The sequence below is a fragment of the Triturus cristatus genome, chromosome 3_1, assembly GCF_964204655.1.
Source record: "Triturus cristatus chromosome 3_1, aTriCri1.1, whole genome shotgun sequence".
Classification (NCBI taxonomy): Eukaryota; Metazoa; Chordata; class Amphibia; order Caudata; family Salamandridae; genus Triturus; species Triturus cristatus.
In genome coordinates, this window is record NC_140583.1 from 719224039 (window position 1) to 719247849 (window position 23811).

The 23811-nt window shown below is 42.5% G+C and overlaps 1 protein-coding gene across 1 annotated transcript in view; it reads right to left on the reverse strand.

Annotated features, from left to right (window-relative positions):
• The window catches only part of LRRC56 (leucine rich repeat containing 56), a 943429-nt gene that overhangs the window by 743273 nt on the left and 176345 nt on the right, over positions 1-23811 (reverse strand). The window contains exon 5 of the mRNA XM_085644809.1: positions 19354-19441. Within this exon, the coding sequence (XP_085500935.1) occupies positions 19354-19441 (88 nt within the window). The remainder of the gene's footprint in view (positions 1-19353; positions 19442-23811) is intronic.

Genomic DNA, 23811 nt, shown 5'->3' on the forward strand with positions numbered 1-23811 from the left:
TTTGTACATGATTTTTGCACAATTTGAAGTTATTTACCACTTTGTTTCCCTTGTAGTGTGGAAAACAAACAATGTTAGAGGGTGGGCACAGAGCCTGACCATAGTCCAGGCCTTGTGGACAACCTTCCTCCTCATTTAAAATAACATAGAAATTACCTTAAAAAGCTAAGGTACAGGAATGTTATACTTAGGGAATGGAATTTAAAAAAAACTTTGAAATTCACAGAAATAAAACAAAGATTACAGGAACATTACAGTTAGGGAATAGAATTTGAAGAATGCAGAAATTCACTGTAAAAAAACACAAAGACTACAGGGACGTTATAGTTAGAAGATAGAAATTAAAAAAACATACAAATTCACGGAAAAATACAAAGGTTACAGGAACGTTATAGTTAGTAAATAGAATTTTTTTTAAACTTAGAAATTCACTGAAAATAGCCAAGGGTAGAAATTCACTGAAAATAGCCAAGGGTTGTAGGGATGTTATAGTTAGGTAGTGAGTTTACTCGCACAAATCCATAGAAATTCAGCAGTTATAGTTACAAGCCATAACTATAACTTGCCCCCCGCAATGCACTGCTTATGACATCACATATTACATTACTCATGAGATGATCAATGACATCACTGATGGCATCACTGATGACAACTCAAATGGGATCACTGATGACATTATCCACCTACAGACTCTCACACCCCATTCACAGGCCCTCTCATACTCCCACTCACACCCTCGCATAACTACTCACATATCCATTCACAATCCCATACAAGTGATCACAATAAACTCACTCATTTTAAAAAGCTCACACATGCGTTCACTTACTCATATAGCCAGTCACACAACTCCTCATTTTGCCATGCAATTACTCACACACCAACTAATAAACCCATAAAGTCATTCACACAGCTACACAGCCACTTACACAGCTAATAAAATATTAATATACTTTCATACTCACACCCATACACCCACTTACTTAGCAATATAACCACACACATACCAATTCATACAGACTTTTGGACACAACGGCAATAAATCCCTCAGTCATACAGCTACTTCTATACCCATTCACTTGCCATTAAAACAAAAAACACAACCAGGTACTCACCCATTCAGTTACTCTTACAGACACTAACACATATACTCACTATCCTATAATGTCAGTGATACAAGAACACACTCACCCATATGTTTTTTCACTCAAACATTCACTAACACACCTACTAACTCACCAATACAGATACTGAAATACCCTGTAACTCAGTCTAAAACACATTTATATAACTACTCAGCCATTCACAGACGCACTCAGTCACTCACCACTACCCCTACTGAGAAAATCACATACTCACACATACAACTAGTCACACATCAAATTGATTAGTCATACAGGTACACAGAAACCCACTCACTCAGTATAACAGCCAGTCACCCAACTGTACAGCTACTCACATGCAAATGCAGACACACACATATCCACTCACATCACATATATTAGAAATACTATCACTGATCAGTAGGTCTGGAAGAATACTAAATTAACTTATGCAATACCTTAGTATCTATCTTTAATTAACTTAAATATTTTGACACACTTACACAGACTAGATGATGACATCATCCAGCGAATGTGAGTGTTTTCTAAAGGTTTATGAGTTTTAAACATGTACACTAAGGTACCCCAAATGGGAAATTCGTATAGTTTGTGTACTACTAATGAGTGATAGTATCTGTAACATATATTATGTGAGTAGCTGTGTGACTGTGTGTATCTATGTGTGAGTAGGTGTATGAGTGGCTTTATGGGTGTATACTTGTGTGTGTGTGTGTTGCTGTATGGTTGAGTGAGCGGCTCTGTGAGTGGCTGTATTGGTGAGTGAGGAGGAATGTCAGTGGCTGTGTGGGTGAGTGAGTGGCTGTGTGAGTGGCTGTATGGGTGAGTGAAAGGTGTGTCAGTGGTTGTGAGAGTGAGTGGGTGTAAGTGGCTGTATGGGTGACTGGTGGCTGTATAAGTGAATGACTGGGTGTGTAAGTGCCTGCAAAGGTGATTGAGTGGCTGTTTGAGTATGTGTTTGGTTAACTGAGTTGGTGTGTTAGTGGCTGTATTGGAGACTGAGTGTCTGTGCGAGTAGCTGTATGGGTGAGTGTGTGGCTGTGTGTATGGGTGAGTGAGTGGTTGTGCCAGCAGTTGTATGCTTGAGTGAGGGGTTGTGTGAGTGGCTGTATGAGTGAGGGAGTGGATGTGTGAGTGGCTGAATGGATCAGTGAATGGGTATGTGAGTATTTGTATGGGTCTGTGATTTGGTATGTGAGTGGTTGTGTGGGTGTGTGAATAGGTGTATAAGAGGTTGTATGGTAGTGTGAGTGCATGTATAAGTAGTTCCATGGATGATGTCATCAGTGATGTCATCAGTGATGTCACTGACCATGTCATGAGTGGTGTATTATGTGGTCATAAGTAGTGCACTGCAGGGGCCTACATTATCGTCAGCTCAGCTAACTATCACTGCTAAATCTCACTGGTTTTGTACGAGTGAAATATGAGCCTAACTATAACATCCCATTTTTTTTCTGTGAATTTCGAACTTTTTTTAAATTCTATTTCCGAACTATAACGTCCCCCTGTAACCTTTGTTTCTTTCACTACATTTAAATGTTGTTTCCTAACAATAACGCACCTGTAACCTTTGCTTTTCTAAGTGAATTTCCTAACTATAACGTCCCAGTAACCTTTGGTTTTCTAAGTAAATTACTACGTTTCTTTAAATTGTATTTCCTAACTGTAACCTTTGAGAGTGTGACTGAGTGCATGAGTGTCTCAGTGGGTGTGTGAGAGATTGTTTGAGTGTCTCAATGGGTGTGTGAGTATCTGTATGGGCCAGGGAGTGGCTGCATAAGTGTCTCACTGGGTATGTGAGTGGGTGCATGAGTGTCTGAGTGGATATGTGAGTGGATGCAGGAGTGTCTCAGTGGGTTCTGAGAGGGTGCATGAGTGTCCGAGTGAGTGTCTCAGTGGGTCTGTGAGCAGGTGTGAGAGCATGTGGATTAGTCTGAGAGTGCATCCATGTGTGTGAGTCAGTCTGTGAGTGAGTGCATGATTGTCTGTGGGTCTGTGAGTGGGTGCGTTAGTGTCAGAGTGGGTCTGTGAGTGGATGTGTGAGTCTCTGAGTGGTTCTGTGAGCAGCTGTGTGAGTGGCTGTATGGGTCTGAGTGGGTGCATGAGTATCTCAGTTGGTCTGTAAGTGGGTGTACATGTCTGAATGGGTCTGTGAGTGGGCATATGTGTCTGAGTGGGTTATCAGTGTCTGAATCAGTCTGTGAGTGGCTGTATGGGTTTGTGAGTGGGTGAACTAGTGCCTAAGTGAGTGTCTGAGTGAATCTGTGAGTGGGAATGTTCGTGTCTGAGTGGGTCTGTGAGACGGTGTATCAGTGTCTGAGTGGGTCTGTCCGAGGGCCTGAGTGTGAGTGGGTGTCTAACTGTCTGTGTGATGGTTTCAGTAGCCGTTTGAGTGATTCAGCCACAAAGGAACCACACCTGCCCTTTTATCTAACAAGAGCCCACAGTTTCTCACAAAATATCTACCCAAGTGGAGCACTTTCTACTGCCTAATTGCTAACTGCTACTTCTTTGGGTAAATGCCTAGTATGTATTCTACAATACAGCTGCGTAATAGAGCATGAGGAAATGTCACCAGCGAACTTGTGTGTGCTTAGGCAATGTGATTGTTCCTGGTGCTACTTTATTCAGAAATATGTTATAACATGAATCCTCCTATGGAGAAGACAACGACCCTACAAAGATGTACATATCCACCAAACAAGGGTCTTTACTCTTAACTATATGAAGTAAGTCCTTCTTTGTTTGGTGGAGATCTCCTCATATTCATACGCATCAAGAACTCCTCACCAAAATCATTGAGAAACGCGATGGGGGCCGCTTATTATGCTGTGCATCATCCTGGCAAAAGGCAGAAAATCCATTGCATACTACTAAGGTGGGCAGGGCCAAACACGCGCAGCTTCCAAGTGATTTGCACATTTTCATACTCTTACTCATTTAAAGGGAAAATCATGGACTCTGCTCTCACCAGGATAGGACAAGAAAGAACCCACTCGTCACAGTCCCATTCAGATTGCGCTCCAATAGATCAACGATGCATTCACCTCCACGAAGGATTTCAGATCATTTTTCAATATGAAATTGCTGGGAAAACACATTTGCTTTGCCGTCACCAAGCTCAGGAGTTAAGTTCATTTGTCCTTTACATGCAAAAACGTATTGGGGGGCTGAGTAGCCCCCCTAACATGGACGGTTTTAACTGTGGTGACCTCATTCTCCGGGGTCCAGTCTTAACTGAACTGGGGAGGGGGACTACGAGGTCCTCCTCCCTGGGCTGATTTCGGCCCCATGTCCCAGGGCCTAGCCTTAATATGGTGGTAGCTCCCTGGGCCATATATGGCGCCAGTAGGGGGGTCGCTCGCCCCTCCCCCCTCCTTTGTTTTCATGGACTGGCCCCTGGGGAGGTGGTGGTCCCTGGGGCCATATATGTGGTCCCCGGGGTGCAGGGGGTTTGTGTGGCCTCCCTGCTCTATTATTGAATTTGCTCTCAGGAGGTGGTGGTCCCCGGGGCTTGGAAGAGCCCACGAGGCGGCGTCAGAGCGGCTTCCATTAATTAAATAAAACCCCAGGTGGTGGTGATCCCAGGGCTCATTTGAGGACATGGAGGGAGGTCCGTGTGGCCCCCACCCTAACTTAATAAGCCCAGGGAGGTGATGGTCCCCTCAAGAGGGGTGCCCTTGCGCCACCGTGCTTTTTTTATAAAATGCCCCTAAAACCTGGCCCTCCCAGGGCCCTTTTCAAAACAAGCGTGGGAGCCTGCACTCATTTTTTGTCTTGTTTTATACATTTTTGCTGCAAATTCGCAGCAAATTGTTCTGTTTTTAAAATGTTTTTTGCCCCTCCTGTTACCTCTAAGTCCCACACAGTGTGATTGCTATAAGGTTTTTGTAGGCCACCCCACTGTGCGAACGCGGCTCCTGGCGCACTACTGGTTGGGGATGAAGCCCATGAGGGACACTGGGGGCCAAGACGTCCTCCTGGTACCTTCTGTAAGTTCTACACAGTGAGATTCCTGAGAGCTGGTTGGAGGCCTGCACCCTTTCTCCACCACTCTGTAAACACAAATTAATATTTAAAAAAACATCGAAAATCACTGAAAAAAACAAAGGTTACAGTGACGTTATAGCTAGGAATTAGCATTTAAAAAACCTTACAAATTCACTGAAAAAAACAAGGGTTATAAGGACTTTATGGTTAGGAAATGGAATTAAAAAAACCTTACAAATTCACTGGAAAAAAAACAAAAGTTACAGGCACGTTATAGTTAGGCTCATATTTCACTTGTAACAAAACAAGTGAAATTCAGCAGTTATAGTTAGCTGGCCTAACTATGACTCGACCCCGCAATGCACTGCTTATGACTGATGACATCACTGATGACAACTCAAATGTCAAGTTTGTGAGTGGATGCGTGAGTCAATGTATGGGTGACAGTGGCTGTATGAGTGAGTGACTGGGTGTGTAAGTGGCTGTATGAGTGAGAGAGTGGGTGTTTGGTTAAATGAAAGTCTGTATTGGAGAGTGAGTGTCTGCGTGAGTAGCTGTATGGGTGAGCAGCGGATGTGTGAATGAGTATGTAAGAGGTTGTGTGGGTGTATAAGTGGATGTCTGAGTTGTATGGGTGAGTGAGTGGCTGTGTGACTGGTTGCATGGGTCAATGACTGGCTATGTGCGTGGCTACATGAGTGAGTGAGTGGCTGTGTGAGTGACTGTGAGTGAGTAGGTGTCTGGGTGAATGGCATCAGGCATGTGGAATTCCTATAGCCCAACGCCCAGGACATATTGTTTGGGAAAAAGGGCAACAGGTTTTCATGTGTATTTTGTCCTTGGGACAAGTAGGCTCAATCCCCTGCAGCACAAACGCTTTGGCTGCCAGTTTGCAGTACCATATTATGGATCAGGGAAGAGAACTGTCTGCAGTTAAGGTAATATTTTTGTCCATATATTAATGCTGTTCAAACTTGCCTTTATGGTTCATTAATTGAAAGCCTTTATTATTAGGATGAGCGCTTTAAGTAAATGTTGTAAGCTCTGACTCCACTGTTGACAGCGGTTTCAGTATAAAAATGTGCACACACGTTTTCAAAGTTTAGCAATATGAGGCTATGTATAATGCTCCCAAAATGCTCTGATTTAATCCAAATATTTGCAGAAGCTTGAAAGCACGACTGATGATTATTTGCTTTCAAAATAGAATGTTCATAAAAAAATGAAAAAAGAACAATTGATGGACAGAATGAAGAACAATGTCATACATTCACCCCAGTACAGAGATCTTGGCCGAAACCCATAGTTTTTTTGCTCCCCATGCCATTCCAGTATTAACCCAGCCATATGTAAATCAGTCTTGATCCTGCGCCCAATGGGAACAGTCCAGCCCGAACTGCCAGGCCATGTCCTCCTTGGACTGGAAACAAGCATACTAGGAACGGTTTTGGGGTTTCACCCCTCATCAGCCAGGATAGCTTGACTCCAGTGGCATAAAAAATGAAAGCAGGAAAAAAGCATTTCGCTAAACTACTGTAAAATTTCAGGTACCATTTCTTTGTAGCATTATTTAGTAACATGTGTTGATGCATACTAGTATCTCCCAAAAATACTCATAATGGAAAATCAGTGTGACCAGTTCCAATAAGAATATGGGGAACAAAAATAAACAAGGATTGGCAAAGCCATGCGGTCTGAAATTGGTGGTCAGCTTTTTAGTTTTGTTAATGTGTGACTTGTTTTGGCATGGTTTTAATCATTATAACAAACATTGGCAAAAGCAAAAATAGTTTTTGGTCTCAAAAAGCACACACTGCCTCAGTAGTTACTAGCATTTTTTTTACATGACTTTGTGTGCCGATATGCTCCTTGTGAAAGAGCCGAATGCTGTCACTCACAGTGAAGCCAGCCGATACAGAGAGAGAGAGAGACAGAATTATAATAAACACAAAAGGTCACGTTCAACGCCAGATCAACTTAGGGGCCCAATTATTAAAGAAAGTCTCAAAAGTCCACTCATGGTGTATGTCCTTGCATTAAGTGCAGTTTGTGAATTCCCAAGAATTTACAGAAGCAGGACAAGAAATAGTACTCCTAGAAAATATTTGTGAACTGCATTTTAGCATGAGCAAATATGCATGTGTAGATTTGCTCATGTGAAAGTGTTTGCAAGTTCACTTTCCTTCCAAACACTTTTACCCAAATCTGGAAGAAGGTTTACATCAGCCATTGTCAGGAGTAAATTTCCAACATTTCTCAGTATGGGAAAAGATTAGAGTTGTTGAAAACCATCAAGACATGCAAGTTAGTATGTTTGCGCAGACTCAAAAGGGCATTCTAACCCTGGAACTATTACTTACCACTACCTTCAGCCCCAGCATGTAGATTTGCGGAAACGTGGCAACATAAGCGGATTGCAAGTTTTCAAACACTGCTATGGTATGAGCCCTGGCATAATCAGAGTGTCTATATCAGAGCTCTTAAATAATGAGATTGCAGCCATAATTTGTCGCCCCACTACATGGCACCAAAGGGACAAGTGGATTTTGTTACAGGACAAGTAGATTTATGAGGCAACCTGCCTCATGGACAAGTAGATATTTTATTAAATTCCATACCCCTGGAGGGTGTATGAGTGGCTCAATGGATGAGTGAGAGGGTGTGTAACTGGTTGTATGGATGTGTGAGTGGGTGTATGAGTGGTTGTATGGGTGTGTGAGAGGATATGTGAGTTGTTCTGTGGATGATATCAGTGATGTTATTTGAGATGTAATCATTGATGTCACTGATCATGTCATAAGTGATGTAATATGTGAGGTCATAAGGAGTGCATTGCGTGGGTGTAAGTTACAGTTAGCTCAGGTAACTATAAGTGCTGAATTTCTATGGTTTTGTACATGTACAATCTGAGCCTAACTATAACGTCCCTGTAAGCTTTGTTTTTTTCAGTGACTTTCTAAAGTTTTTTAAATTCCATTTCCTAACTATAACGTCCCTGTAACCTTTGTTTCTTTAGTGAATTTCAAAGTTTTTCTTTAATTGTATTTCCTAACTGTAACCTGTAACCTTTGAGAGTGGGTGTGTGAGAGGCTGTATAGGTCAGTGAGTGGGTTTGTGAGTGATTTTGTCGGTCTGTCAATGGATGTATAAATGCCTGTATGGGTCTGTGAGTGGGTGTGAGAGTAGCTGTGTGGGTGTGTGAGTCAGTGTATGAGTGGCTGTGTGAGTTTGTAAGTGGGTGTGTGAGTGGCCGCATGGGTCGGTGAGTGGGTGTGAGTGGTTTTGTGGGTGTATGAGTGGGTGTGTAAGTGGCTCTGCAGGTCTATGAGTGGGTATTTGAGTGCTTACATGTATGTGTGAGTGGGTGTATGGGTCTGTGAGTGGGTGTGTTCATGGTTTAGTGGGTGTGTGAGTGACTGTGTACGAGTGGCTGTGTGGGTCTGACTGTGTGTGTACGAGTGGCTGTGTGGGTCTGTGAGTTATTGTGAGAGTAGCTAAATAGGTGTATGAGTGGGTGTAGCTTTGACCTCTCCAGTTTGTGGCATTATAAACAAAATACCAATAGTATACTGGTCTACACCAGGCCCTGAAATGCTGTAGAAAATAGTGATATTTTGCTGGGTGTCTTACTGAATCTGTAAGAAAGAAAAAAAACATAAGTAGGGAGGTCACTGCTGTGCAAGTCTTCAAAGAGAGGTTTATTCAAATATTTTAAAAAATCTGTGATCCCATGCATACATAATAATAAGCTTAACATATATAGCAAAAGTACAGTTTACCTGTGGAGTACATTATCTAGAAATACTTGATATCTGCAGTGTGAGGTTGCTGGGTATTGAACCATGGGGGCGTGGTAAATATTTGTCTAAAATGTCATAATGTGTGGGACCCACATACATACTGGACACATTCAGAGTCTTGTGGGTAGTTACAGCTCTTCCTTTGTTTTCAATAGATGTACTGTATACCCCAGTGCTACCATACCTACTTCATTATTGACAGTTATGTCTCTTTGTTCAGTCACTTTTCTGTGTCACTCTAATGACGTGTGTCTACACCAGCATCCTGACTGGCCACAAGAAGAAACCCAATAAGAACTCCATGACTGGGACATAACTCCCCAGAGTCATTCACTCAAGTACAATCTACGAAGCTATGTCAATGAAGGGGAACCAAGTCCTAAACTGCAAAGAAAAGTTATTCAGAGGTTGTGGCCACTGGAGAAAACGTTGGTGTCTGGAAAGTGCAGAAAAGATCTGACCAATCAGGGCATTGGATGCACTACCGGCATCAAGTCAGATGATGACGAGAAGCGTAGTTTTGAATCTTACGTTACCAAGCAGCAAGGTGGAAAGGCATGGATGCCTGTAAATGCCGCATCTGCCAGGCATATCAAAGGAGGAACAAGGGCACCCAAAGGAATTAGACAGGGACCTTGGGTAGATACGTATTGCAGGAAACAGTGGTCCCTGAAACCAAACGATAGAGCAAAAAATGAATATAGTCAAAATTGGAACTATATTATAGCCAATGTCCAGCCGGGCATGGCAACTTTAATAAGTAGAAATTCTTGACAGTAAACAAGGAAATGTAAGTAGAAATTCGGTGGGACACAAGCCTGTATCCTCTGACTTACATACCAAGTAGACAGAAAATGACAAAACACATTCAGGCAATTACAGTGATGTTTCTTTGAGAAATAATGAATAGCGAAACATCTGATATTCAGATTGCCACCTTCACACTATATTACATACAGCAATATTTAAGGTGTAGGGTGGGCAACAGAGTCGACGGCGTTTCGATCCTTATGAGAAAGATACAGGATCATCATCAGGACTAATTTAGTTAAATTGCCCTTATTTTGAATGCCTGAGTAAACATTGGACATAAGGCAAACTCATGTTGCCATGGAGGCAACGGAAAAGATGCCGATTCACGAAAAGGTAACGTTGAGTTAAGGTTTACGGTAGGACAATGCCTACGCACAATTCTTCCGGGAGGAAGGACACGGATAGGTCTCAATCAACTTGCAGAAATGGGTTCCGTGGCCATGCAGTGTGTACGGACGATGCCGGATCAACTTTTCCGTTGCCTCCATGGCAACATGAGTTTGCCTTATGTCCAATGTTTACTCAGGCATTCAAAATAAGGGCAATTTAACTAAATTAGTCCTGATGATGATCCTGTATCTTTCTCATAAGGATCGAAACGCCGTCGACTCTGTTGCCCACCCTACACCTTAAATATTGCTGTATGTAATATAGTGTGAAGGTGGCAATCTGAATATCAGATGTTTCGCTATTCATTATTTCTCAAAGAAACATCACTGTAATTGCCTGAATGTGTTTTGTCATTTTCTGTCTACTTGGTATGTAAGTCAGAGGATACAGGCTTGTGTCCCACCGAATTTCTACTTACATTTCCTTGTTTACTGTCAAGAATTTCTACTTATTAAAGTTGCCATGCCCGGCTGGACATTGGCTATAATATAGTTCCAATTTTGACTATATTCATTTTTTGCTCTATCGTTTGGTTTCAGGGACCACTGCATCTGCCAGGCAGGCATTATCACAGTCAAAGTGTAACACTTAAAACATCCTTTGTTCTGGGTCATGAGACTCTGCTATGATATGGTTATGTACGCGAAAGTAATCAGGGGCGTATCACTGAACAATGTCATAGGTGTACTGGCCAAAAGGCGTGAGGGGCCCAGGCATGTCTTTTACCACATCAGGAGTGACTCCTGCTGAGCGGCTTTAATGATAACAAACAGAATGTATTGTGGGAAAAGTACAGATTACAGATTTGTGCCTCTGTACACTGAAGGAAGAACCGGGCGACCGCTAGCATGAGTGAAATAAAGAATATCATGAATCCATCCACATTAGTTCCATGGTATCCAAACTCAATAGAACATATTTCGTGGGACAATTTATACACTGCTGCCTTCTTAAAATGTATTGTGTGAACAAAATGCCACCAATAGGAGTTCCACGCTTAGAAGCTAAACAACATACACAAGAAATAAACTTGGCGACAGCGGCTCAAGGCGGCGAGTTGTGAGCAGCAACGCATGCCAGATCTCAATAGAATGAACACTTAGCCAATTTAGCGATGGTTAAGCCTGCGTTTGACCTGCATACGCAATTGTGAACTTGGTTTGATAATGTACAAGAGACGGTCTCTGCCATAACTACATTCACCCAGTAGACGGCAATAACGGTCAGAGTAATTTACACATGCAGATCGAAGGCCTCCATGATTATGAACTTTTTAAATACACACACGGGCTGTTTACAGCATATATTATGCTGGGAAATGGAGTAGCTTCATGCCCCAAAAACTCAGTACCTGCTGTAAGATTTACACTGAGGTGTGGTGGGATCTTAATGGACTTAGAGTAAGCGACAACCACCATTTTAAAGCTCTCTGCCCATGATGTACAGGCACTCACTAACATGTGTTTAAACTGCAGTTCACAACAGTGCATGTACTTGTGATATTGCAAAATATGTGGACTGAGAACAGAATGAGGAAATAGCAACTTAAGAGAAAGCATTTGGCACCCTTAGCCTGTTGCTGGCTAATTTGCCCTCTATTTCCCTTCTACTGCCTTCAGAATCCACTTGCAGCGGGGTGGCGAGGGGGAAGAGAGAACAGAAGGAAATGAGGCTCAAAACGTGCTCAAAAGATAGCCCTCGTGGCCCACAGCCCTGCCCCCAGGCACTGGTGGCTATAGTGGCTGTGGCAGAAATGGCAGTGATGGCGGGTGGCAGGTGAATGGCTGCCAGGGGAAGAGACTCCAGCCCCCTGTGCTAACCTGCCCCATCCGCCAGTCACTATAACTGCAACCGGAACTGTAAACTGCCAACGCAGCACGCTGGATCCTTTCAACTTAAGAGAAAGCATTCAGAGCACAGTTTAAGACACACCCTTAATCAATATAGAAAGTACACTCTGTGGATTGCATGAGTAAAATAATATATTAACATTTGTGATTATGGGCTTTTTTTTTATTTATGCTTTCCCTCGGGATCTGGCCCACCCATGGGCTAAACCTTAAACGTGCACGGGAGACAGTGATTGGTTTTTAAAAACAATATTACTGCATAATCGTGGCCCTTTTGCTGATTTGCAGCAAAAAATATATTTGTTTTGCCTTGGTGGCGTCCCTCTGGCACCCCTCCAAGAGGCCAAGCGGGTCTGGGTTTTCCTACCCTGTCCCCTTCTCTTTTTGTTTACGTTTGCTGTGGGACTCACTGGTTGCAGTGTTGGCTGTCAATCACATTTCATCAAGGGAACTGTCAATTCCTCGGAGGATCTGCGTCCCTATATATACAAGTTTGGATTTCCATTAATATTTCCTAAATACTGAACAGATTTACACCAATTTACAAAAAGGGCGCTTTCTGGACCAGCAGCTAACTTTCTGCCAATTTTGGTGTAATTCCGTCCAGTGGCACGGGCTGTAGTTGCGTCTAAAATTCCTATGGGAATTAACATGGGAGACACATTTTTTGACCCCCCCTTTTTCCCTGCCCCCGCTTACCAGATCGCCCTGAAACTTTCCATGCACAACAATAACTGGGGCACTTTTTTGGGATAACTTTGTGAAGATTCTGGTCAAACATATAGACAAGTGGAAAAACGCTTTCCCTATGGAAACTAGGTCCTCACTATAACTAAATACTGGTGACCGCCAGTAGGTAATAGATATATATTTATAGGAACAAGTACTCGTAGAATCCTAGCAAGGCCAGTGAGGGGTGTAGCGCCAAGCAGGACGAGGTCACCCGCTTTTCAACATCAAAAGAACCATTGATTACTTCTCACTCCAAAAGGAAGAAGACGCTCAAGAATATGTGCGGTATCAGCAAGAGCTATACTTCATAGCAAGACACGTTTCGGCCATGGCTGGCCTTGATCACATGGAATATATAAACCACTTAAAACTTGCCTGTGCTTACCTGAAAAACCTTTACCACACATATGCTTTAATCATTCATGCCTTTACAAAATTAAACTAAATACTGCTTTTAAAACATTTACCCCGCATATACCTTTATCATTCATGCCTTTCAAACGAAATTAGTTGTAAAGGCATGCATGGTAAAGACATATTCGTGGTAAAGGCATGCGTGCTAAAGGCATGCATGATAAAGGCATATGTGTGGTAATGGCTTTGTGGTTAGGACCGCATGGTAATGACCACGTGGTTATGGCACGTGGTTATGACCGCGTTGTGATGCCTGTTTCCCTAAAGAAAGCAGGGAAAGACAAGAAAGGTCCTGCCTAGAAACATCCTCACTTTTAACAACTGCCAAAATGGCTAAGCCCAGGAAGAACTAATCAGCAGGCCCTTGCTAAAAAGTCATCATTGAATTTCTAAGGGTAGGCCTGTCTCCATCCACTGTCACTTCATTGTCTGGGCCTCCACCCTCTAGCCAAGGAATGCAATCAAAACACGTTCACTTTGTGGGGTAACTGTATCCACCCTCTATATAGCGCCATGCTAAACTAGGGGCCATCCACATTGGATTCCACTGGTCCCAACACTCAGACTGAACATGCATAGATTCAGGTTACTCAGCAAGTGCCCTACATAGATGCACCTCATAGGCAAAACGAATGTCAATCTAGGGGTTCACATTGAAGCAAAACTTTACACATGGTGGTCAGTACCCTGCACTTCCCTTTGACACAGGAAAAAGGTCTGGTCAGGACTAATAACTCAGAAAACTCGGCACCCTGTTACCACCCTTTTATATCATCAACCAAGGACATGGTCGGTAGTCCCATGTTGGGTATGAGGGGACTCTTGGTGCTCCCACCCCAGGTTACAGTCCACGTTTTAAACCTAGACACTATCATGCCCAAGCCTCGTCAACAGTGCACACACAGTGCGTAGACAACAGTGCACACATGCCCACGCCTAGCCAACAGTGCACACATGTTTTCAGGGCAAACAAAAAGTCAGGATACATATATTGCATGCAGCTAGGTCACTCCAGGCAGGGGATCACCTCTGTATACCATGAAGGGGACATTCCCAATCCAACAGTACTGTTTGCAAGAAAAGGCTGGACCAAGCTCCCTACATTCTAAGGGGCAGATTTATGTTGCACTTGTGCCACTTTTGCGCCGCCGTTGCGTCACTTTTGTGACGCAGCAGCGGCGCAAATCCTGCGCCATGGTGCGGGGTATTTACAACGTGACGCATCTGGGAGATGCGTCACGTTGTAAAGCCCTGCGCCACATGTAGGCGTTCCAGGGCAGGTGGGGGCGTTCCGGTGCAGGAACGCCTCCTAAAAGTGGCTGAGTGAAATCTACAAGATTTCACTCAGTCACTTTTAGGCCCATGCTGCGTCAAAACCCTGCGCCTGCTTGAAGCAGGCGTAAGGATTGACGCAGCATTGTACAGATAGGGCCCCCCAGAACATTGCTGGAGCTGCGTCGCGCTTGCGACGCAACTCCAGCAATGCGCCACTTTTACGGCACAGATGCGTCACGCATCTGTGCCGTTTTTGCCCCATGGTGCGCCGCATTATAAATGCGGCGCATCCATGGTGGCGCAGCTGCGGCGCATAATAATTGGCGCATCCCTGCTGATATGCAGGGATGCGCCAGTTAACATAAATCTGCCCTTAAATATATTAGGAGGGATCATCCTGGATGACAAGCTCAACATGATGGCACAGGTCAACACAGTAAGCTCTGCCTGCTTCCATATTCTATGAATGCTATGACAATTCTTCAAGTGGGTCCACAGAACACCAGGTAAACCATCATGTAAGCACTCATCACAAACCGACTCGACTACGGAAATGCTCTGTACGCTGGAATCTAGAAACAACTCTTGAACCGACTTCCATCCAGAACACAACCTCCCTCACAGCACCCACATCTCACATCATCTTTGGGAGCTCCACTGGCTCACCATCCGCAAATGCAGTCAATTCAAACTCCTCAGTCACACCTATAAAGCCATGCACAACACAGAACCTGCTTACCTCAGCAGTAGGATACACTTTCATAACGCATGAAGACACCTACGCTCAGCCTCATACTTGCACACACCACCGCATTCACAAATGCAGAAGAGGCCGCTCGTTCTCTAACACAGGAGCCAAAACATGGAACGATCTCTATAACACTTCAGAGCCTTCACCTCGCAAGTTCAGTTTTGCAAAAAGCTGCAAACCTGGCTATTCGAATAATGTGGCAGAGACCACACACCTACCTGCTCAATCGCCTGGATACCCTCTCGGGTGATAAGTGCGCAATACAAAATCAACATAACATAACGCAAGCTGGGACAAGGTATACCAATGAGGAGGTTCTGCCCTCATTCATTTTTGTTAATCTTCATTACGCTGAGTGTAGTAGGCCATCTTAATGAGGAGAAATGGCACCATAAAAACAAGCATTGGCATAGCCAGTAGGTCTCGCCTTTGGGACCTTAAAAGTGTGTAGCGTTGCAGCACATGATCCTGGATCATTCATTAAAGCTTAATTTCTGAATATGTGTAAGGTTATATCAATCCAAAATTGAAGCCTGTGAAAGCTTGTGACATTAGGAGCAGTGTAGGGTAGCTTGTAGTTGTGTAGGGGAAGCCAAGGGAAGCTTGCAGAAGTGAGGAACATGAGAAAGCTTGCGTCATTGGGATCAGTGTCGGGTAGCTTGCAGTAGTGTAGGGGCAGCTAAGGGAAGCTTGCCAAAGTGAAACCCTGTAAGCAAAAATATAAAATCATTCCAAAAAGAACACAAAAATGCAGATTACGGGTGTTTCTAAGACAGAGAGCACAAAAGAGCTGCCTTCTCACACCAGGGAGCTCCATTGACACCTCTATAAATAGGTACATGAAAAATAACAAAGGCAGCAGGTAGTGCCGCATTTCACTTCAGGCCGTGCCAGGCTGGAGCAGCAGAGTGAAGAGGGAGGGAGGGAGAGAGCCCCAGGGCCAGGCAGCCTTAGAGTACTATCAAAGCAGTCCCCAAAGAACCACACTGAAAAAAACAATATTTGGTTTTAGTTTTGGGCTGTACCGACACTCAGTTGGGGAATGTAATCAGCATGTCCATGTAAGAAGGCCACCCTCAGTCGCCCGATTTGAATTTCGTTTTGCAGGACGTGAGGAGAATGTGCGATTGAGTAAATAATTCTTTTTTTATTGTTTTCACAAAAACAACCTTTCCAAAAATTACATGTGTACCAAATGTCCCTCCGTCACTTCCTGTAGAGAATGAAAGCAGTTCCCTGTTTTTTTTTTGCTTTTACTTGCACTGCGTTGAGTACACGATTGGGTCGTGCAAAGAAACAAAAGGGAGGAAGGGGTTAAGGGTGGGCGTATGGAGGGAGAGTAGCTAAATCAGGGAAAGGGACACAACTCACAAAAAAGCAGTTTGTTTGTGAGAGATGGAGTAGCATAATAGCATTAGCAGAGGACTTTGGAACTGGGGGAGTGGGTTACCATTTTGGCATTATTCATTTCATAAATAAGAACTCCCTAAAAGGCTCCTGCAAAGTCTCGCATTTTAGAAAACTTTGAAATATTGGTATTGTAAATAACAATGCTTTTTATTTATGTGTTGTTTTTTAAACACATAAACAAAAGGTATTGTTATTTACAATTGCAATAGGTCAGAATCTTGCAATTGCGAGACTTATTGCATTGCCAATGCTTGTGTTATAAGAATGCTTGAAACATGAGCGACTGCACTATAGCTTCATGTACACATTCAGCTGCTGAATAATATATAATTTTCCGGGTGCAGAGGTTGTGGCGTTTCGGTCAGTGTTGCCGACTTGGTTCGTGTCTCGGCATTAGCTCAACATCCAGTGATTCTTCTGGGCAAATCACTCACTCTCCCCTGCCTACCAATACTGAATGTGTAATGTAACTGTGCTTCTGTAAAGCATGCCAATACCTTAGGGTCGAGTTGCCACTATATAAAACTGCCAACAAAAAAGGAGAGTTCCTGCCAGTGTTACTGAGTGATCGTGGAAAGTGGCGTAATGCTGCTTTCATAAAGAGGGGTTTCAGATTGCTATTTATCTGAGACTGAAACGTGATCATTGCTTGACTATCTCAGTCGGGAGCACCTCTTTGTTTAGTGTCTACATATACTCTCGGTGCTGAGAGTAATTACAAGAAAATGCAATGCATTCTTTGACTTGGCCACACACCCGTTGGACAGATTTACACAGCGTGCAGTACAAGCAAGAACTTTCAATAGTTCACAGCATTATATAGGTACCATTTAAATTAACTAAAGCTTTTGTTAGTAATATATTATACACGGAGCTTCTTTAATATTTTACAGGTGGTGTTTGCCGACACAATCCCTTAGAGCCACCCAACGAGGTGCTTCAATGGTGGATTTTTGCACGGGCCTGGCTCACCTCTGCTTTCTGCTTCTGCTGCCTCTGCTGCCTCTATGATGCAACATGTAAGAAACACATGGACAAAGTAAGTAGATTTTGCCTAGGCAAAAACTATTGGCTTTTCTAACGCTCGTCCAGAACTAGTACCCTGTCCGCACCCGTATGGAAAAGCTAAACATATATTGTTTTCGTTTTAGATTCTCCTCTGTGGGAGGGGAGAGAAGTCGTTGATTTTTTATTTTGAACGCTGGATTCCCTGTGTACATGGTAAACACAAGGGTAGTAATTATTTCAACTTAAGCATGCGCCGATTCTATAAGGAAAAAACATGCACTGTGAACAAAGCAGAACTTCCATTTGTTATGGCGTTAAAAAGCGCGCACTGCGCTCACCTCGAGTATGGTCGGGGAAGGTCTCCTAAGGTTGAAGATGTGCAGGTTACCGATGACCAGCAGTGGCCGGGGCAAGGAGGGAAGTTGCTGTATTTTACGCTTTTCCGTCTGTTTATAATGTTTATTAAAAAAACGAGTGTTACAACACAAAGCAGCAACGCGACAACGGGATCAGGAAAATACATCTTCAAGTGTAGCCCAGCAACACCAGCAGAGGCAGGGGAATCGCAGGGCACTACGGAAAAGAATGCTTTGGAACGTTTGAGTTTTCTCCACGTGTTACGCCACATCCCGCTGTCACTCCTCCTCTCGTTGTGCTATTCGTGTACAGTACCAGTCATGTCGTCTTAAAGGCAACGAAGACACAAGCAGGAGGAAACAACAAAAAAGGGCCACGCGGCCGTGAAAGTGAAAGCGACTGCGCTAATTGGAAACATGATCCACAACAGATGGCACACTGCACACCGCTGCTCGCTCCTGCAAGCTGGAGGCCGTGGGGTTAAACATTTACTGAAAAGGGTGGGGCATGCACCCGCCTTTGGCCAATTGCATGCTTTCATTTTTTAAAGCCACACGCAAAGGCCAATACAATGTGTGGAAAATCTAAAGCCACACGCACAAGTTTTCTGAAAGTCTGGAGTGATTCCAAGAGGCCCTCTCCTAGAGCAGCGCATGCGCGCTAAGCTAGGCTCGACCTAAAAATGTGTTTTATCATTAGAGACACCGTGTATCTCTAATAGTCATCTTGATGAGTCTTTTTGGTAAGCACGAGAAGCATAGCACACATAAGAACCAGATAATGGTTAAATAAAATGTAATGAAACTAAGTATGGTACATAAAAAAGTAAGGGGCAAGGATGTTAATTCAGTTAGATGGAGCAGATTTACAAGGTTTTAGGGTGCTCTGAAAATGCAGGCTTTCTTTTCTTTTACCTATTTTGTATATGCAATGTTGAGCAAATTCAAAGTCATTTGGCATTATCAAGCACAATGATTTCCTGACAAGGAATATATTCATACACTAACGGCTAGCTATGTAAATATCTTTAAAAAGCAGCCGTACATATCATTAGACTGTGTTCTGTAAACGCACCAAAACACAACAATCTCTAAGGTATCAGCCTCCAAACTCCACAAAGGCATGGTAGCCCAGTCCACCAAACAAAATAAGTGTTTTCCATCACACAAAATAAACATTTAACACTAGATCCCCTCAATCTTCAAGAGAGCATGTTTTGGGTACCTTGCCTAACAATATACTATCATGTTTTCCTAGTGTTTGTTTCAAAAACATACTTTCCTCCATCCATACCAGCTTGCTCTTTTCCACTAGGCAAAACCTTCAGAGGGTAAAAGTCTAAGCTTTCTCAACCCATCCAACAATTTCAAACCGTAAACATCACATAGTTTATGAATGATAATGGCTAGGTTTACATCAATAAAAATCATTTGACTCACCAAAATTTCCTAAGCTGTTCTCTCGAGTATCTACACATATTTCCAAGGTCTTTACTTGGCGAAGATCATCACAACCAGTCAAACCTTGCTGCAATAGAAAAAACAAAAATAATGTAACATGTGAAAAACTCTTAATTGAACTGAAACAGTGCTTCACTTTTGATATTGTATGTTTTTGGCCTCTAAAAGGATGGTAAAGAATGGGTACATGCGTGGTGAGCTCTGCTTTCAGTATGCAAATCTATATTCTTTTTGAAATGCCGCTTATTTCATCAGGCAGACGAAACGTTGCAGCACGTTATATGCATCTAAGGATTAGGTCCTGCAGATCTGCACGGATGAAGTTACTAGACCCAAGGAACACAATACTGAACATTAGACTGGTACAGTTCTTGTACATTTTTAGATCCCTTGTGAAGGCAGATGTATGGTCACAGCTGGGGTAAGATGAATGAAGAAGAATGACTCTGACGAGAAACCTTGTAGGTATTTTAATTATGGTGGGTCACTAGGGTCTACGAACCTTTGCTGCTTCCTATCCAGTCAGGTAGAGGATTAGTTTGACATTACCTTATCTGCCCCATGGCTATCAGCAGCTTTTCCACAAACATGGCGTTTTTGTTGTTTTCTTATCCCGTCAGGTTGAGTATCAGTTTTACACAAGCCTATAAGTTCCATTGGCTAAATATCAGCACCTTCTGGGCAAATTTGCACATGGCTCAGGCTTATGCCAGTAATAGCTATCAACTTTATCCTTGATTTTTCTTCTGGAGGTCCAGCAATTATTGTATCAACTACCGCTGTTTAAATGAGAAAGAGTGTTTTTATATAACCGATAAACCCCATTCTAGATTTTACCAAATTATGATCTGTTTAGCATGTTTTGAATTTATGCTTATGGTATATGGTAGGTAGAGTACCAGTTTGACATTACCCTATCCATTTCCCTGGCTAAATATCAGTATCTTCGGCACAGAATTTGGACATTGCTTAAGCTTACACCAGTTTTAAGCGTCAATGTTGGCATTAGGTGTTTTAATTATGGCGGCCCACCAGGGTCTACGAACACTTGCTGCTTCCCATCCAGTCAGGTGGAGTATTAGTTTGACAGTACCCTACGTGCCCCCTGGCTATAAGCAGCTTTTCTGAAAATGTGCACATCGCATATATGTAGCTTTGCTATGGCACGCTGCTAGGGACCATGAGTTTTTGGTGTTTTCCTATCCCGTCAGGTTGAGTACCAGTTTCAAATGAGCCTATAAGTTCCACAGACTAAATATCAGCACCTCTTAGGCACCTCTTAGGCAAATTTGCAAATGGTTTAGGCTTATGCCAGTTATAGACAGCAATGTTGGCTCTCTTTGCACTTTATTCTTGATTTCTCTTCTGTAGGCCCAGCAACTATTGTATAAATGACTGCTGTTTAAATGAGAAAGAATACTTTTATATAACTGATAAAACTCATTTTAGATTTTACCAAATTATATGATCTGTTTAGCATGTTTTAAATTGATGTGTATGGTATATGGTAAGGTGAGTACCAGTTTGACATTAGCCTATCCATTTTCCTGGCTAAATATCAGCACCTTCTGCACAGAATTTGCAAAATGTGCTCATTGCTTAGGCTTATTCCAGTTTTAAGCCTTATATTGGCACTCTCTGCACTTCATGATTGATTTGTTTATTGTAGCCCAGCAAACCTGGTATTAAGGACAGCTGCCTAAACAAAAGAGTGCTTTCACTTAATCGATAAATCTTCATATGATTTGTTTTGTATGTTTTAATCAATATCGATGGTTTTTATTAACTAATAAACAAATGTACCTACCTAAGGGGCTCATTACAATGGCGGAAAAATAGCCAACGCTGGGCCGTCGGTGGCGATCGTTCCGCCATCGTCATGAGATTTACCCCCCGCCACATTCTGATGGCGGTGAGTATCGCGGCGGACAGAAAGTCCGTCCGCCGCTTTTCCGCCGGTAGCAATTGTCACAATTGCCTGGCGGAGCAGTCAGCATGCTTACAATGGCGGCGGAGCCTAGTAGGCTCCACCGGCACAATTATGATGCCGGCGGAAGCCAGCCTTTCCGTGGAGGTTGAACCGCCATTGAACGGCTGGCTGAGAATGTCTTCAGGGGCTTGTTGGGGGGCCCCCCTTGTGTTGGGGGGAAATGTGTGTGCACTGGGGTGTACCCATGGTACCCCCCTACATTTCACTGCACCAAGTGGCAGGCACAGTGTAGTGACTGACACGTAGTGCAGTGAAATGCACAACATGCTCTTTTTAACATCGTGGCGGTGCTGCTGTCAGCAGCCACCGCCTCAATGTTAAAGGTGCAAAATCTGACTGCAGCGGTGGCGGTCCCATCATAATTGTACATGCGGGACGGCCACACGCATGGCGGTCGGACCCAAACACCGCTACAGTGGCGAGCAGACCAAGTCTGCCCGCCATCGTAATGAGCCCCTATATTCTTTTAGCTTTTCCTTGTTTTTGTGCTACAATATGTCTTTTAAACAAGGCTTAAGTCTAAATTACTAGTAAATATTTAAAGGAAAAAGTTACTTACCCTTAAATATGGTTCCATAAGCCACGCAATAGAACCATTCGCTGCCCCAGATCAGAGAATTCGGTTTGTATTTTCCACAAAGGAAATTACGAATAGGAGAGAAAAGATCATCTTTGTGCCAAAACATATACTATGTCCCCAGCTTTCTGTAATACCCTGTTGATATGAGGATCAATCCCCTATAATGTGGAAGCCACAGTTAGGATGTAGACTTGCGTTTCGTTAGTGCTTACTTGGTGACCATTTCAACTAGTGTTTTCACAATTGACAGACACTATAGATTTGGTTTTAGCAAAATAGATTGAAATATTTATTTGGAAAACTTTTATTTTAACACAGTTTAAAAAACAATTAGCTTGAAAACATTTAGGACCTTCTTTAGAGTTTGGTGGAGCAGGACATCTGCCAAATTGTGGTGGAAGTCCAATCAGCTGTATTTAGTTTGCCAATGAAATCTAGGAATTTTGTGATGCAATGGATTGGACATCTTTTTTGCGGATGTCTTGCATTTGACTAACTCTAAATAAAGCCCTTAGATTCAAAACAAAAAACTTCAAAATTACCCCAATTTACAGTTACTTTAACTTGACTCGAATTCCAATCCAGTTAAAGAGAAAGGTCAGTCTTTGCTAAAAAAAAGAAAAACTATTTAATCTTTGTTTTCAAAAATGTAAAACTAACAGAATTATTTCACGCAAGGTGGGTGGTCTGCCATATTTAGATATCTCTCCCTGTTTGGCAAGGACCTGTGTTTCTATAATGCATCTGCTAGGACAGTTGATGCATTATAGATGGCATTTTTTTTACCTGTTCAGCATTTCATTTGCTTCCAGAAACAAACCCCCAAAAGAGGGTTAGGGGGCAGAAAAGCAAAATAATCATGTGCATGACATGCAGGGAATTTTCTCATTGCAAGTTGGTGCCATTTATTGGTTTTCCTGGTCTGGTCTACCAAGCCTCATATGGTAGACCTAGGTAGGGAAAATGTGGGACAGTCACCACACCCCAAATAAGTCCTGTGGTGGATGGACTACTAGATCAAGGGTTTCCAACAGAAGAGAAAGTTGAGGCTCCACTATTGGAAACCTAGTGGTTCCCTTGCCTCTAAATGATGTGAGGGGAACCGCAAGATTGGCAGGGCAAGACATAGCAGAGTTCCTGTACATGTTTGAAAAGCATCACTGACACAATATCAAGGTAAATAATATCGTTTGACATAAATATTGTGTCAAAAATATAATTTACAAAAATATTTTGGCCCTATACTAATAATAGGAAGTACAAAAATAAAGGAAAATAAATATCGTTGACACTAATATTGTCCAAAATATACATAAATATCGATTTTTTAATATGAATATAGTTTAAAGTAGTAAATGTTAAATATATCAAGTTAATCTATTGTAAATTAAATACATTTCACTAATATTTAATACAATGTATAAATATAGAAACACACAAACACATGTATATATGCTTGTGTTTATATAATATATATATAGTGTAACATAAATAACAAAATTATTTATTTTACATCATATTGATTTTGCATATTTAAAATGTATTACTATGATATATATATATATATATATATATATATATATATATATATATATATATATATATATATGTATATATATATAATTTACTGGCGGACGCCAGTAGATAGTTATAGTTACAACCTAGTTTCCATAGGAAATCTCAAAATTTTATTTTGAATAACTTTGGCGCCGGTTCACGAATCCTCGCGAAATTTTCAAAACAAATGGGGCGCTCCGTTCAGCGCCTACCCTGAAAGTCTCTGGGTGATTCGTCAAGCGGGGGCCGAGAAAAAGGGGGGGTCCCAAAACGCGTTTTCCCCATGCATTTTTCCATAGGACCTTTAGTC